The sequence below is a fragment of the Eutrigla gurnardus genome (assembly GCF_963514095.1).
Source record: "Eutrigla gurnardus genome assembly, chromosome: 9".
In the NCBI taxonomy this organism is placed as follows: domain Eukaryota; kingdom Metazoa; phylum Chordata; class Actinopteri; order Perciformes; family Triglidae; genus Eutrigla; species Eutrigla gurnardus.
In genome coordinates, this window is record NC_139923.1 from 7,111,954 (window position 1) to 7,130,250 (window position 18,297).

General features: G+C 39.8%; 1 protein-coding gene across 3 annotated transcripts in view; it reads left to right on the forward strand.

The window, feature by feature from the left end:
- Positions 1–12,031, forward strand: part of LOC311018464 (transcription factor SOX-6-like) — a 109,325-nt gene extending 97,294 nt beyond the window's left edge. For all 3 annotated transcript variants that reach the window (XM_084017459.1, XM_084017458.1, XM_084017460.1), the window contains 4 exons: positions 1,243–1,351; positions 2,368–2,538; positions 6,941–7,154; positions 9,115–12,031. In XM_084017459.1, coding sequence (XP_083873585.1) covers positions 1,243–1,351; positions 2,368–2,538; positions 6,941–7,154; positions 9,115–9,460 — 840 coding nt within the window. In that variant the 3' untranslated portion in view covers positions 9,461–12,031. The remainder of the gene's footprint in view (positions 1–1,242; positions 1,352–2,367; positions 2,539–6,940; positions 7,155–9,114) is intronic.
- Positions 12,032–18,297: the final 6,266 nt, after the last annotated feature.

The window sequence follows — 18,297 nt, forward strand, 5'->3', positions numbered from 1 at the left end:
ACAAGAACTTTCAAGTAGACCAAAAGTAGAGCGAACGCAGGGAATATTTGCAAATGTCTGCTGTTAATCTGTGTTTTTGATGAATCCTGAAAACGTTAACCCTACTGTGCATTCAGTTCCATCGGTCTCCTGCCGTTCAACAGGAACATGCAAGTGTTTAACGACTGAGGATGTTTATGAACCTGGTTGTACGTCTACAGAGGACGTCATGTTTGGCATCTTTTCGACGACTGCAAATTGAAATACGCGAACGTTTAAAGTTTAAACCGCATTAAAACCTCTAGAAGTGCAGACTTATTGTTTAGCACTACGAGCTTAAACAGAACATCTTCCTGGACTCGAGTCCTTATTCTGGACTCTGGTCTGGTTTTCCAGTCCCATTCCCCTTTTCTCTTTCTGCTCTCTCTCTATCTCCCTCTGTCTCTCCCTTCTTTCTCTCTTTCCTTCAGTCCTTTGTTAGGCGGTTGCTTCCTGCGGTGAGCATGGCACTGCCCAGGCACATGTTCTGTGGTGGCCCTGATTACAGCCCTGCCGTAGTGCTGACATTGGCCCGCGCCGACTCCTCATCTATAAACACACACACACACACACACACACACACACATACACACCGGCCCCTAAGTTCCACCAGCTCTGCCAGCGGCTACCGCGGCATGACTTCACCCGGCAACCATTCCTTGCGTCAAACAAAATGCCTCTGTCACCAGAAAAAGGAGGCGAGCTGAGAGGGAGGGAGGGAGGGAGGGAGGGAGGGAAGAGAATAGAGGAGAGGAGAGGAGGAGTGTAGATGTGTGGTAGCTGTGCGGAGGGTTCGATGTTTTCCACCGCAGTTTGGGAGCGTGGTGGAGTAATTTTAGCTGGAGGGCCCCGGGGCCGGCTGCTTGTAGGAGTTATTTGTGTGGCAGGCAGAAGGCAGAATCAGAGGGAGAGCATGATGATGGGAGGATGGGGAGGAGGCTGTTGATTAGCTCGGCTCTGAAGGGGATGTGACTCGTCTCCTTATCGTATAATCATGACTCATCTCCCTCGGATACTGTAAAAGGAAAAAAAGTAGCCAATCTAACAAAAATAGAATTTGAGTGACTTTGCTCCACACAACAATTTGTTTGATTGTTCTAACCGTCCCACATTAAATATATAAGAACTGCTTTTGGAAACTTTTTTTGGTTCTCTTCAGCAATGCTGCAGCTGCATCATATTTATTTTTGCTTCAAATAATGTGTATTCTTTCTTGTGTTGCAGGAGCGGCTGCACTATGAGACGCTGAGCCAGCACCTGGGGAAGCTCGGGGAGGATGCTGGGAAGATGGTGCACAGAGTCATTGACCTGACGAGACCAGAAGACCTGGATGGTGAGCACCTCTGCTGCATCTCTGTGCTATTTGTGTGCTTTATCTAAAACTCCTCTCCATCTCTGCACAAGAGACATGATAGAAAGTGGAAGGCAGCAGTGAAATCAAAGGAAGGGTTTGCCGGAGTTTTAAGAAGCAAAGCCTCAGTTAGAAGCAGTCACTTCTGTTCAGGGCCCCGCATACAAGAGACCCCTGGTGCTCTGTCATCTCAGCAATCCACAATAAAGAAAACAACAAAACACACAGGCATTCACGGGAGTACTAATATGCATTGTGCTTCTCAGGATGCTCCGGTGAAGGACACCTGTAACAGCTAAACAGAGTGTTCAATGTCACATTGTACACTCTTGAACAATCCAGCACTGTTATTATTCCTGAAAGCACACGAGAAGGAGGCGGAATCCTCTACCTTTTTTTCCCACGAGTGTTTGTGAACCAGGATCCCACCCAGTACAAGTATACAAACAAAAGCGGACGACAATTCTGAAGGGAATTAATGAAGTTTACTGCAAATAAGAATTCGCATTTTTTACAACAATAATTCTTGCCTGTATCTTTCATGCACTTAGTTAGCAGCTACTGGTGCATATAATACCTTCTCTGATGTAGTCTAAGGACACTGACTTTTCTTTTTTCCTCCCGACCCACCTGTTACTCATAAAACACCAGTGTTTACAGTCGGTGAGGGGTTGAGGAGTGCTCATTATCGTGTAGTTTAGAATCAGAGGACTAAACACAGCAGCGAAGGGCACTGAGATATTATCAGGCGGAAGCAAACTGACTGTGGTGTGTACAGCTCATGTGTGTTTGTGTGAGCATGTTGAGGGCATCCCCACACACACACACACACACACATTGCACTTTTGTTAGACTTAAGTTATACATCCTCTCCCGAGGATCAAGGGCTGAGGAAACAAACAGGAAGGCTTCATCCCTATCAGAGCAATATCCTGCATTTCAAGCGTGAACGTATGAAAGATGTCATGTCAACGCCGGCTTGGCTTTGTGTCACGTAGGGAGCACGATCACGGAGGCGCGAGTGTTCAGGGAGGCACGGGGCCGGAACAACGCCGAGCCCCACATCAAGAGGCCCATGAACGCCTTCATGGTGTGGGCCAAAGACGAGCGGAGGAAGATCCTGCAGACCTTCCCCGACATGCACAACTCCAACATCAGCAAGATCCTAGGTGAGATTTTACAGGTTGATGTGTGGAGCGGAGAAAGTATGGGGTCAGTTCAGTCTCATTAATAATGAATGCAAAGAGAAGGATTCACAAATGTATTTTGTTATTTATTTTATTTATTTATATATAAATGACTCTCTTCTCACAAATACATTTTGTTTTAAATAAATGTCATATAAATCCATAAATATATGAATTAAAAAAATATTTGCAATTTTCATCAAAAATGTATTTGTATGTTGTTACATTTATATACAAACTGTTAAACTTGAATTTAAAAGACGCTTTTCATTTGTGGTCTTGTTTGCATTTGTTCGTGAACTGGTCTGTATTTATTTGTGGATTTTTGAGACTCTCCTGACGTGGCTGGATTCACAAATGCATTTTTTTCAACATGGAACTCTCTGTAGCCAATCAGATGCCTCCCTCGTTTTCAGCCAATCACATGACTGCATTCCCACGAGGGGTACCTCACCATGGCCACAGTACAGCTTTTTCTCTGCGCATTTTGCGTTGCTTTTCGGTAAAAGAAATAAGAACAAAAAGTATTTAAAAAAGTGATTTTATTCTCTCTCTAGCCATTGTTAGCTTGTTTGTAGCTAGCTAACTCCATTAGCTAGCTAACGTTAGCTAGCTCTTATAGTCAGCACTTTGAAACCAATGTAGTAAGCAATTTATCTATTAGTTATTATGGTTTGCTTGTAACTTATTTTTGCATCCATTAACAACAGGTAAGCTTTAGCAAGCAAATGACCGATATGGTTATGTTTTCTGATGTTAGTAGGATCATATTATGCTAGCTAAGTTAGCTTATGATCCGTTGTCTAAAAGCATTATGGCTAACTAGTTAGCTAACGCAAATGCGCAAAATGCGCAGAGAAAAAGCTGTGCTCTGGCCATGGTGAGGTACCCCTCGTGGGAATGCAGTCATGTGATTGGCTGAAAACGAGGGAGGCATCTGATTGGCTACAGAGAGTTCCTTGTTGAAAAAAATGCATTTGTGAATCCAGCCACGTCAGGAGAGTCTCAAAAATCCACAAACAAATGCAAACAAGTTCACAAATGACAAGCGTCTTTTAAATTCAAGTTTAACAGTTTGTATATACATGTAACAACATACAAATACATTTTTGATGAAAATTGCAAATATTTTTTTAATTCATATATTTATGGATTTATATTACATTTATTTAAAACGAAAAGTATTTGTGAGAAGAGAGTCATTTATATATAAATCACAAAAAACATTTGTGAATCCTTCTCTGTGCATTCATTAATAATGAGACTGAACTGACCCCATAAGAGAGGGCTGAACCCTCCTACAAACTCTTTATCTCCTTGTGAGGATGTTTGGTTCATATGTAGTTGGGGTGAACTGTTTTTAATGTTTACCCCCAAAAAGAATGTACCAGTGTTTGTGTTGAATATTAGAAAATGTGAGAACAGAGTATGAAAAAAGTGTAGTTCCATAGTATTTCCAGAGTAGCAGTGTATTAACATGTGGCCCCAGGGGGCTCGAGGGGCGAGTCATGCCCCACGGGGAGATTTTCCTTCCCATTAACGGCAGCTTTATGCACTAATTCTTCAAGCCATTTCAAATTTTAGAACACTTAAAAATCTGTAAATCATTTGGCAGAAACATCCTCAAGAGCTCACTTCCTATTTGGTATCTAATTGTTCTCCATCTTTATCAGTCAGAAACCTTGACACAACACATGTTGAGGATGAATCGTTTTTTTAAAAATAGGGTTTTGAATTTACAGGACTGAACAGTATTCCTAATTTTCAAACCTACTTTGGTCATTTGCAGAATGAATGTTTAGCTGATAAATCTGCTACATTTGAATAAGAATAATTTGGGATTCAAGGATTTTCAACGAAGCTGAATAAATATAGTGTTCAACTCAAGAGAAGATAGTTTAGTCAATATGATTTCTAATATTTCTTTTATCATAGTAGCATAAATTAAGATGGACATATATTATTATTATTATATTGCAGTACATTATTTGTCCACTCCTTGTGTCTTTGTTATTCTTTCCTCCTGGTTTCTTCTGAAGTTTTGTAAAAAAAAACCTCCATACTTCCATAGATTGTTCGTGGTTCGTTGCAGTGACCCGGCTGAATGTAACACATGTGAGGGCACAACTATAGTTATAGTCAAATCAATGTTGCCCCAATGATTTGCCTGCTTAGTCAAAGAGACTGAGGGCAAGATGACACAAAGATCATGGTGCTTTTTAAAAATAATTGGGGCTATTGAGGAAACGTTCAGGGCTGGAGCACAAGAAGAAGAAAATCTGTTTAAAAAAAAAGGTATTTATTTTGGGCAAATTGGTAAAAAAAAAAAAAGTGCCTGAACCCTTTATAGACACACAAGTCATCAACAAAGTCCTTTTGTGGCTATGAGTGTTGTTTTGCTGTTCAGAGACAGTGTATTTGACAATTGCTGGTCTTCATGTCAGCCTGTCTGCTCATTAGGTTACTCTGCTGTCCTCCAGGTCACAGGGTCTATTAGCAGCTATGAGGAGAACTAGTGTGCTTTCAAACCTGGAACACTTGACACACAGAGCTCCACTGTGTCAGCCTGACTAGTGTGATGGATGCATTCGGTTATAAAGTAGCCGTGTTGATACTATACTCCACACAGATAGCCATTCACACGGTGCTGAGCACGCCGCTTGTTTGCTAAATGTCCTGAACACCTCCGATGCAGGGTGAGCTGCAGGGTGAGCTGCAGGGCGAGCTCCAGGGCGAGCTGCCGGGCGAGCCGCAGGGCGAGCTGCAGGGCGAGCTGACGGGCGAGCCGCAGGGCGAGCTGCCGGGTGAGCTGCAGGGCGGGCTGCAGGGCGAGCTGCAGGGCGAGCTGGAGGGTGGGCTGCAGGGCGGGCTGCAGGGCGAGCTGCAGGGCGAGCTGCAGGGCGAGCTGGAGGGTGAGCTGCAGGGCGAGCTGCGAGCAACATTAACAAATTGCTTTTCCTTAAGTGGGTCTGTGTTCTTTGAGCTTTGAACGGGCTCTGATGATGAAATGCTTCCTGCGTTTATATGATGTATCGTTTGTGCAAAAGCTTCACTGACAGAATCTCAAGTGAGATATGTTTGTCTTTATTATGATGACCTGTCATAGTGAAATTATTAAATTAAAAGTCAAATATGAATAGATCCGGTTAAGCAATGATTATCCCGTCATTTATCAAGCCTCTGTGGCAATATAGGAACAAAAAGCAGGATTGTGTACATGTATATGACTGTATGTGTACAATGCACGTCTCCCCGATGTAATAACACAGCTGGACTTGGGGGAGTGGGCGGCAGGTTTAAAAAAAACACTCTCTGTTTCCTGTGTCACAAAAGTACAAGACTAGTTTGTGATAAACCTCGATAAACAAGGAGCGAGGCAGGGTGTGTATAATCTAAGTGCTGTGCAGATGTGCTGCGTTCCTGCGGTAATGGCTCGTTCAGGAGGTCCTCTTACCGGGAAAGTTACAAGTACACAATGTATCATTCTTCTACAGCCAAAGGAGGAGACGAGTGTAATCAGCTCCTGACTTTAAACTGCCACCTTGGTTAAAGACTCGATGGCGTCGGTTCTCATGACAACATCAAACCTTAAAACAACATCAGAAATGCTGAGGTATGATTGATTTCATGCCATACGCTAGCATTATCTGATCACTGACATTATTTGACCACAAGCTCTATGCTAGTGAGTATCGTAGAAACAGCATGCCAGATTTTCTTTTTGGCGCTCCTTAAAGTCTCAGATATTGATTAACAACGACACATGTATGAAACGTGAAAAAGTAAAAATGACACATTCAAGAGAACCATGGTAAGAACCAGATAAAACACAGAACACAGATCTGAATAAATCAGATGGGTGAACAGTCAGAGTGAGAGAGAGGTTCTCAGATTGAAGTGTGATGGTCGGATATGCAGTGGTAGAATGTTCCATGCTTTTTTTAATGATGTCTTTCACAGACCATTGAGCAAGGCGTTAGTCCTTCAGTCGTGAGAAGATAAAGGAAGTTTTGTTGCATCAAATAAACAAATAGATAGTATTTGTGATATTGCCAATGTGGTTTTTAGGACTGTGGTCTGAGAAAGGAGACTTTTAACTGCTGGCTTCATGTATGAGGTAAAGATGATTTCAGATTTTCTTTCTTAGCACATATAGAGAGAATAAGAGAATAAGTTGTGGTGAGGTACAGCCGTTTATGTAGCTGTTAGTCAAGCAAACCGTCCAAAACAGAACAATCAAAATGAGCCGAAGTCTTTTCCTCCACTACGTCACTGAGCCGTGGACAGACACGGAGCTGCACATCACACACACATGCATGATCCTCCTGGTGGGAGACGACAAACAAAACGAAGAAAACTAAAAAGCTTGATCTTTTCCCTGCAGGCTCTCGCTGGAAAGCCATGACCAACCAGGAGAAGCAGCCGTACTACGAGGAGCAGGCCCGCTTGAGCAAGATCCATCTGGAGAAGTATCCCAACTACAAGTACAAGCCGCGGCCCAAGAGGACCTGCATCATCGACGGCAAGAAGCTCCGCATCGGCGAGTACAAGCAGATGATGCGGTCACGGCGCCAGGAGATGAGGCAGTTCTTTGTGGGGTGAGTACGGGAGGTCTGCACATCACAGGGAGCTCTCTGGAATTCTCAATGTTACAGCAACGTTTTAATTACATTTTTAATTCCACAGAAATGACATTTTTCTCCATCGCTGCATCATGTAAGATGTTAGAAGGAATTCTGCACATTTCTTAAGAGGGCTCGTTGTGCATTGACAGCCACACGCCTCGGGTCACTCGCAGCCTTTGTGTCATGCCCGAGAACACTTTGACTAAGTAACTGTTCACACCTGTGACATTTCAGTTCAGCCGGCTCTTTTATGAACACGTCTTCCTGCGAGCCACCCTGGCCTCAGAAACACTATTTAGAGAGATAAAAGACGAAGCATCCAAATGTAATCCAGGAAAGAATTTTGGAGACGGGTATTTCTTTTTTATTTTAATTATGTTGTTTCTTAACACTCTATATGAGGTATTTCTTTCTTAACAGTATGAGTATAAAATAAAAAAATCTAAACTACTTCCATTTGTTAAATGTTTGCTGGGTGACTATCAGGCTTTATGGATCCTTCATCTCCTTGTTGTTTATGTAAAAGTCTTTAAACGTTCGCTGAATCGCGCTCCATTTGAGCCATAGAGAGAGAGGAAAAACAGTGGCATTGTCTTAATAGGAACCAGCCATCGATGTGTTTAAAGCCATCACCGTGGCCTGTGCTTCAGATGGATTTACCAGAGGCCAAGGCTTTGAATAGGAGCGATTTTTAATAGCTTGTCATTTATTAAATTAGGACAATGCCGGGCGCTTGCGGGCAGTGAAATTGGACACAGACAGACATCGTGGAATATGAAATGTAAGCAGATGTTTTAGAGGGAAAGGGAGCGAAGGCAGACGTCACGGGCTGAATGCCACATTTACTGTGTGTGGTCAAGTAAATGCACCAAAAAAAAAAATAGCTTATGATTCTCCAGGCCTGGTCTTTCAATCAGAGCTAAATGGGAATGCTACTGGGGGCCAGTACACAACCAGTTCCTGGCTTGCTGCATATAACTAAATCAGCGTTGTTTTAAGGCGTCTAATGTGAAAATGAGTCCGTCCGCGTCGTGCGGCAGTAATTGTTTCAGGAGACACTGAGGAGGGAAAAACTGTTAGGTGAGAAAAGTGACAGCAATTTTCCAGCTTTATGTGACTCATTTGAGGAGCCAGAGGGCCCGTCTGAGTGATGAGCGTTTACCCTCATTCCACATCTTAACAGGTTATTGAGCCCCTCGCTGTGTGAGCCGGCGGAGGGAGCGCCGTGTTCGGACACGCCCGGCCAAGAGAGGCATCGCTGCCTGCACTTTCAACGGCCTCAGAATTAATGTTTTGTTCAAAGCATTTTGTTCAAAGGAGGCGATAATGAATCAGCGTGAGATTGATACTTTAACTGTCGTCACGACCAAATCATTCTTTTTTCCCCATAATTTAATTCTTAAAGAAATATGCAGCCTTTTTGTTGTTTGGTTCAACTCTTTAGTTTCAGAAATATCTGGTGGATTACTATGGAATTTTTTGACAATCATGATCACCAGAGGATGAATCCTACTGACTTAAAATGATCCCTTCAACTGTTCCTCTAGCGCCAACATGAGGTTGACATGGGGATTTTTGTGTGATATCTCAACAATTATCAGTTGCATTGCTATGACGTTTTGGTAGAAACTTTCACGTCCCATCAGGATAAATGTTTAGCGTTGGTGATCCCTCAGTGGCTCGTCTTCCTCAATACTTTGCTTTACGGCCAAGTGCCTGCGGAACTACTAGTATTCCTGCTAGCACAGCTTTACTTTGTGTTTAGTGTTAATTGGCTAATTTGGCTCAAAGCGCCGCCATGTGACCTCACAGTTCTGTTTTGTTTCATTTGCACAAATTTCTGTACTTTATTTGATATTTTATTAATTCGAATTGAAATTAATAAATCTTTCTGTTTCCCCTTCCTTCCCTTTCGTCTATCCTGTTTCCTCAGTCCTCAGCCCCCGATGCCTCTTGGCAACAGTCCGGTCGGAGTAGGAGTTTACCCGGGCGCCATAACCATGACAACGACAGCCACGCCGTCCCCACACATGACCTCAGACTGCTCCAGCAACTCAGCCAGCCCCGAACCCGCCATCCCCGTCATCCAGAGCACGTACGGGATGAAGTCCGAGCCTGGCGGCGGCGGTAGCAACGGCGGCGGGGTCAGAGCCTTGGACATGCCCAGCGACCCCACCAACGGGCACGACGACATGGACATGTACGAGGACTTTGAGGACGAGCCCAAGTCAGACTATAGCAGCGACCACGAGACACGGGAGGCCGTCAGTGCCAACTGAGTGTGCTCAGGGTGTCGGGTGTAAAAAAAAAGAGAAGAAAAAAACAAAAAGAAAACTCCATTATACTCAGAGACACTTTTTAAAAAACACAGTTTATTATAGAGACCTTCAGGCAAACTTTCAGGCGCTGTCGGCCGTGAACTGAGCGTGCCCGGACAGGATTCACACTCAGCAGACGTGCTCGGAAGGTTCTTGGACGATATCTTGGATGTCCATTTGAAGAAGCGGGCGGATGGAAAAAATGTCACCCGAGAAAACAAACCGAACAGACATTTAGACATTCAACTGACAATTACCTTCAGTTTCCTACACTTTGACAATCTTAACAGGAGCGAAAAAAGAGTTAGAGAGAGAGAGAGAGAGAGAGAGAGAGAGAGAGAGAGAGAGAGAGAGAGAGAGAGAGAGGACAAATGAGCGACGAACACATGACTGTGTGGTTTGTAAAGAACATGCATGGATTGCGAAGCATCAGGAAAATGGTCTTCAACAGCTATTTGGTCTTAAATGTTTAAGGAGTGATTTTGTTTTTATCATTATGTATTTACTTTTTGTGTTTTTGTTTCCTCATTGTTTCTGACAGGTCACTGCCTGTACAAACTCTGACTGTCAGAACTTGAAATTTGAAAAGTTTTAATATAAATCCTAGCTATTGTAATCTTATAGTCTTACTTTTGTTTCTTACGAATACAGTGCATCTTGTTTTCTGACAAACTGCTTACATTACATTACTGTTAGTTTTTTTTTTTTTATATCCCAGCTCAGGTATGATGTGCCAGCTTGTGAATGTGTTTTTTTTGTTTTGTTTGTTTTCATACAAAAAGAGTGGTAGGACTTTTAAGACTGTCAATGAAATAAAGGGAGCAAAATCCCTTATACCACATTATTATTATTATTATTATTATTATTATTATTATTATTATTATTGTTATTATTATTAAAATACGTAAGTAAGCGCCCAGGCATTGTACAGATTTACTTCAAATGTGCCAAACCTACATTCACATTCACACGGGATGTTGTAGTCTTAACTTCCAATGCTGCAAAAAAGTCTTATACAATCAGCTTTTTTCCAGTTCCTACTCGGTAACTGCTGGCTCCCCTCCTCGCCCAATCACAGAGCTCAGGGAGGATGTGTTTTCATCACGCTCGCTCAGACACACACACACACACACACTTCAATCTCTGGCAACCCCTCCAGCTGAGAGTCTGTTCTTCAATTCCACTGCATTGGTGCTTTCATGAACCACATTGCCCATAGTTCCTCGAGGCCAAACACTTAGCACATTGTGCTGTAATTGCAGTACAGCGTAACCAAATGCTGACATTTACTATTTGAGTCTGTCCCTTTAAATCTGGCCAAAGGTACGGGGATTGTTTTGGCTTCATTTCTAAATAGACACTTTAAGAGTTGGTGTTCATTCAGCATGATAGAAATAAGGATGACAATTACCCTACTGTAGAATAATAAAAGTTTCTAATATTCTGGATCCCTTCACTGTATTTTCAATTGTGTTTTGAATTGATACAAACCTGTACAAATTGTTACTATTTTTTATTAGCCTGTTAATATTTGTAAATGTCTTCTCAGCATCACGTGGGGAAACATACACCAAACTTGTGTTTTAAAAAAAAAGAAATTATGTAGTTGCAAAAAATGGGTTTAAAGAGGTCTGCCATTTCAAAAGGGGGAACCTTTTTCTACAGTGCATGTTTATTTTGAAGACTATGAATTATTAAGAAGAGAATGGAGGAAGAGAAAAAAGGTGCATAGCTCACAAGCAGCTTGTCAGTCAAACACAAGAGTCCGAGCAGAGTCTTTCCACAGTCTGAACCGAGACTCCTTCTCTGTAGACACATCTTTTGTTTCTTTGTCTCTTTTCACCACACTCTGCATGTTGAACATGTTCAGCACCTGTGGCCTCGGGGTGGTTTCCGGCTGCTCATTTCACACGTCTTCATTACTCCATATTTCTGACCATATTTGGCCGTTAGGACTTGGGAAAGCTTCACAAGCTGGGACTGAACATTGGATTTTGCTTGCATCACAGTAAAAAAAAAAAAGCCTCATGCATAGACATTTCTGTCATACGCATCCTAAGCACTGGATATAAATTCTATGTTTTTTTTTGTTTTTTGTTGTTGTTTTTTTTAGTATTGACTAATGTGAAGTTATTGTTTGATTTTCAACATGATAAATTAGAACAGTCAAAAGTCACATGTTTGGACTCTGTAGGAAGCCTCGTACATGCCGGGCACAAGTAAACTGCCATTTCTTTAGAAGCATTTCATTTATTGAAGCAAGTTTTTGTTGCTGCAGCTCTAGAGGGTGTCACATTGCCTCTGATATCTTTAAAAAACCTCATGCTCTTGTCAGTTGTGACCTGCAGAAGCAGGACACACATTTCCTGGTCACATGCATTTTGTGATGAGTATTGTATTTGAAATTCAATTGTGCGTTTTAACATTTCATTGTATTTATTAGCCAGCTTTGGCTCTAAAAAGTGTCAGTACAACTTGGTGAGAAAGACAATCAAAAAAATAAATAAATAAATAAAAAGTAAAAACTTGAGATTTTCCTTACAAATCTGTCATGTCATCATTGCTTTTTCACTCTCTTTGACTTTTGTGGAGAGATAAGAGTCTCATTCTCTTTAAAAAATAAAAATGTTGTGCTTGTGTACCTATTGTGCTTGTGTGTGCACCAGTTACAGGTAGCGCTGCATGAATTTAGATTTCCATTACTCTAAAGAGTGCTTTTGCTTTCCAGTCATCTAATAATTTCCAACACAAGGCTTTCTGTTTCCAAAGTCACTTCATATTTTGGTGGACCATTACAGTAAAATGTGGCCTATTGTTCCACTGAGCATGCATGTGTGTGTGTGTGTGTGTGTGTGTGTGTGTGTGTGTGTGTGTGTTAGGTAACACCACACATTTCGGCTGTGCTGTGGTGTACACGCCACGGCGCCGGTACTCGCTGCAGCCGGTCCCAGCGATTCAGAGAGAAACAGAGGACTCAGCCATATGCAGCCACATCATAAATCTAATTGTAATTCCCAATTCAACTGTAGCGTCACCCTGTGAGGGGCGCCGGCAACTTTGTCACACACTCCTTTGTGTGCACTTGTATATGTGTGTGTGTGTGTGTGTGTGTGTGTGTGTGTGTGCTATAGCTTTTAGTTGGGAGGGGTGTTTGAAATCATACTTGTGCTGCTGCCATGCTAATCTCGTTAAATAAGTCATCATAATTTACATTTCCTTTTTCCTTTTCGCAGGATGAACATTTAGCTGTTTGCAACTTGACAGATTGTTTCTGCACAGTTGTGTGAGTGTAGGAGAGCACAGTTCATTACAGTGCAGTCATAGTTTCATAGCTTGAAATATATATATATATATACTGTATATACAAACTGAATTTATATTATTTCTTTTTAGAAAACTGACATAATCTAAAACATTCCATTCAGATTGCATGATTGAAAGCCAAATGTTAAGAGATTAGCTCTCAGAAAAAGCTGAGATCTACATCTGAAAATGAGTCACAAACGCCGATTGAGACGAAGTTCCCCTCCAGACCACATACACAAATACTTTGCTTCAATAATATTATGAAGAAAGATTTCTGGCAGTAAAGAGTCTGCATCACTTGAGAAGTGAGCAATGATACACTAAGCATTATGCCATTTTAATTACATACTATGCAGTGATATTTTTTAAGGCAGAATTTATTATAATAATATGACATTTTAAAGCATTTTTTTTGTACGGCATACGTATGTCAAAATAACATTTATCTCAGGACACTTTAGATTTAAAGCAGTCATGATAGTATAATAGACTGACTTTTTTTATGGTTTATTCTATTACTTTTTTTTATCACACAGTATGCTCAAACAATATTACCTCTTACAATATTTTCTCTGCTTTTTTAATGGCATTCTATGTTATACCTATGTATGGTTTACTAAACTATTTTTATACTATATATTATATGACATTTCCATACAATTGTTTTAGCATACTATACGATTACATTTTACAACGTGCTATTTATACAATATTAGACATTTCTAATGACATATTGTTCTATGACATTCTTTATGGTATTCTATAGAATGTCTATTTTATGGCACACCACACAATTACTTTTTAATGAATACTCTCCAAGTTATTTTTATAATACTAATATCAGTCTTACTCACTAAATTATGACATTTCTTATAACATTCTAGATGATGGCATTTTACCACTGTAACTTCTTATGGCATATCATTCCATGACATACTCTTTTATGGCATTTTGTTGCATATTGTTCTTTGCCTTTTTCTTGAAATTTGTATTGGAATATTATACCATGATTATTTATGTCAAACTATTTTTGCATTTTTATGATACTATACTACGGCTATTCCTGTTGTGGTTATGGCCTCCCTTTTATGGCTGGAATTAGTCCAGAATGATGAATTTGTCTTTCAACAGGAAAACGCAGGCTTGAGAATTACAGCCCGCTATCCTACGACATGCTGCTCCACCACTTATGAATGGTATATTATAGCATGACTTTTTTTTATTGCATACTATAGAATGACTGTTGATTACTTTTTATGATACACTATACTGTGACTTTTTTGAAGGCATACTTTACAATGATTTCTTATAGCATACAATAAGAGAACCTTTAATGCTTTTTTATGACATTCTATACTATAACTTTTAACATTTTGGCATAGCATACTATGAATTTTCATGGCATACTATACCAGGACCTATTATTCGTATGGTACACTATATTATGATCTTTTTTTTTCATATTATTCTATGAATATCATGCTACTTTTTAATAGCAGACAAAATTATGACTTTTTAATCATACTTATCATACACCATATGACTATTGTTTTTAATTTTCTATGGCATATTTGTATAGCATAATATTTGATATATACTAGGACTTTTTGTGGTATACTATACTGTGATACTTTTATCCCTCATACTATAATGCTTTATAACATATTTTATGTCATGTTTTTCTATGCATTTTTAAGACATTATTAGATTATCTTTTAAGATATTTGTATTGCGTAGCCTACTAGACTATGACATTTTTTATATACATACAACACTATAACACTATAACATTTTAGGGCATTTGGCATATGATTCGATGATTAATAATTAAATTAAATTAATTAAATATGCTATGACTTATTGACATATAAGTCATAGCATTTTTGACATATTGTACTGTGACATTTCATGGCATACTATTCAATGACATATTTTATGACATGCTTAACTAGGACTTTTTATAAACTTTTTCCATGACAAACTAAACTATAAAAATGTTTTACTTTACTACGTAATTATTTTTGGTATACTATTCTCCGACTTTATAATGAAATGTTCTACTTATTCTTAATATGACATGTGTATGACATACTATACTTTTGCATTTTCATGATATATTTTACTTTGACTTTTTCATGATACTTTTTATGGCACACTATAATGTTACATTTTTATGGTAGACTCTTTTTCATACACTTTGGCGTGCTATAGTGGGAGAGATTTTATGCCATTGATGACATTTATGGCATACTATACTGTGACTTTTTAACAACTTATTATTATATGCCATTTTCCTGGCATGCTGTATTATGACTCTTACATGGTATACACAATACAGTGGGCCATTTGAAAGCATGCAATATTGTGCATTTTTTATTGTATAGTTTACTTTTTATACAATTTTTAAAACATTTTGTACTATTTCAAGTTACATGAAGTGTAACTTGTTATGACATACCATACCATGATGTTTTTTTTTTATCATAAATTATTATGACGACTATATGCTATTAACTTTCAGCACAAAATATACTACTACTATGATGTTTCCCCCCCTGACAATAGTGACATTGGTGTAGCATACTTTTACATTTTGTATGGCCATCTACTGACTTTTTCTAAGATAATATACCATGAATTGGGGTTACCTATGATTTTTTTTATGACACCCTACATTATGAAATGTGTATAGCATACCATACTATGATATATTTATAGCATAGGCTACTATACACTGCCATGTTTATGGCATTCTGTTCAGTTAGTTAAACATGACATTCAATCATTATTTGCCATATACTGTAGTTGGACTTTTAATATGATTTTTTTATGGCATAGGATACTATGGCAGTATGACATTTGATGGCATAGTACCTATACTGTGACATTTTCATGGTATATTGTAATGTGAGTTTTCTATTGTTAACTATTTGTATGCTGAAAAAAACCTCATGAAAAAAGTCCTGTTTCGGATCATCGGGCAGAAAATGAACCTTGTATAGTTCTTTGTAATTATGCATAATTCAGATTCACAGATAGAATGTTGTGTTTATTTTAAAAGTTCAAATTAAGCTAAATAAAGTGAAACTACTGTAATAACGTTAAGATTGCCATAATGTCACCTTTTACTGGCTGAGATAAATGAGGATATTATGCATGTAACCCCAGTCCCATGTAGCTAGTAAATATTAATTGCTAAACAATTAGGGTGTTGTAGTACAATGGGACGGGGCCTGAGTTCATCTTAAGATGGCGCTTTGTACCTGTGATAACTGGGTTAGTGATATAAAATAACTTGGCGGTGCCTCCAATAACTGGTTAGAAGTAAACACAAAATTTGGTACTTCCCCTTGAAAATAAAGTTCATGTTAACCCGTTATATCACTTAATATATAGAAAGTATCACCTTTGCAATTACAACACAGGATTTAGTTGAAACAACCAGTCTTATTTATTACAAAGTCTTCGGAAATTAGTTAACTGGTTCACTGTTGACCTTTAAATATGCAATAATAACAGTGTTCAAAACTCTTTCACAATATGCTCTGGTAGGTTGACAAATGACCCGTGAAGAATACACAGAAAACAGGTAAAATCAGAATTACTGAAATGTCCACAGCCCTCACTCTCGCACACATTCACACCGGATATTAAATGTAAATAAATGAAAACGTTGTGGGCCCGGTCGATGCTTGTGAGCGTTGAGGCCAGAAACAAAAGGGCCAGTTCACTGGGTTTAGCCAGCATAAACAAAAAGCACGTGCACAGTTAGAAGTGTACTCACAAGTCCACAACAGTCAGAGATGAAGATTGGGGAATGGGGGAAGTTGCAGCGGCACACGCGGCGGCGAACCGTGTTCAAGTACAGCAGCTACAGTCTCTCTCCAACGGTCCAGGGCCCGGTTTCCCGATAACATCCACTCTTAGCGCGCTACGAAGACTCCTACGTTATGACTTACCAAAGTTGTTTACCTCTATAGTCGTGGTTCCCGAACGGTCTCTTAGGAGTCTTCTTACGTCGTACGTACACGGCGCTGTCCAGAAAGAAAGTGCTGAAATCGATTGCTCAGAGTTCGATTTTCCATTTCATGCACATGTGCATGACAGCACTATATTATAAAATGTAGGCTATTGCAGTGTTTGCGAATAAAACATTTATTAACCATGGTTGAACATACTACCATAGCCTATACTGATTTAAAAAAAAGATATAATAAATATAGAAACAGCGGAGGAGATTGAGCCAATTACATCCTTAATTACATGCATATTTGTTGCCGTTGTAGTCGAAACTTATGCAATATAGCCGCGTCGGTCAATATATCCATGGATTGAAGTTGATCCTTATGAAATTATGTATACCAACGGCTCCGAGACGGCGACGTCTTTGGTTCAGCTACTTCTGAGGTTGAGGTAAAGCTTAGCCTTGTGATGAAATGCATGCGCATTTTATTTTTGTTTTCTACATGAATGACTTAAAACCACTGGTGAAACACTACACTGGCAATGTGCAGTTCCATGCGCAGCGGGGATTTCTGGATTACTGTACAGTGGCGGCGACTAGCGTCAGGAGCTGAAACATCGCTACGGTAGAGCTAAGAAGGCTCTAAGAGTGCTCCAGACCACTCTTACCAACGTATGACGTACGAAAGAGATTCGTAGCATAGAACGTTTCGGGAAACACGCGAAATGTTAAGTAGGAACTCTAAGTAGGGGTTACGAATGACGTAGCGTTAAGAAGGCTTTAAGAAGGCTTCGGGAAACCGGGCCCAGGGCTCTCCTGGTCCTCACTCTCTCCCTCTAACGGCAAATGTCCGGTCCTGAATCCCATAATCCATCTTAGTAATTGTGCTACAGGCTAATTCACGGCGAAAAGCCCACAGTATTTAACAAATGCGCAATTGCTAGCTGCAATGTGGAATTAACAGTATGAAAGTCTATGAGCACGCTAAGCTAAAGGCTAGCAGCGATTAGCAATTCAGCACGTCTTTTACACCTTCCAATCAAACATCAGCACCAAATACATTAAAACACATGTATTTACCTCTGGCAGCTACTCAGAGTTCACACACATCAACCACAGAATGACTCTCCGTCAGTCTTGGAAGTTAGGAGTGTTACTTTTAGGGTCATTCCGTGTCATTTCATCAAATTTCTGAAAATCTTCCCACCTGACCATCTCACAATGTCCTGAAAAAATTTGAGTACAAAGATACACTTGTTACTAGGAAAAATCCAAAATATTAAGTCTCTACTCTCAATAGTTTTCACATGAAACATCATTGAATGAAGGGTAGTTTAGACGGTTTTTGGCATCATGCTCTGAAAAGCCATTTTTAAACAGCAATATCTGGAAATTTATCTCACCTGTGGCCTTCAAAATTTCTACAGTGTATATCTGTTACTGATAGCCTCCAGACATCGAATATCAGGGGTGTAGCTCAATGATAACCTAGTATGGTAGGTACTTAAAATGTGGCTTGTTGAAATAA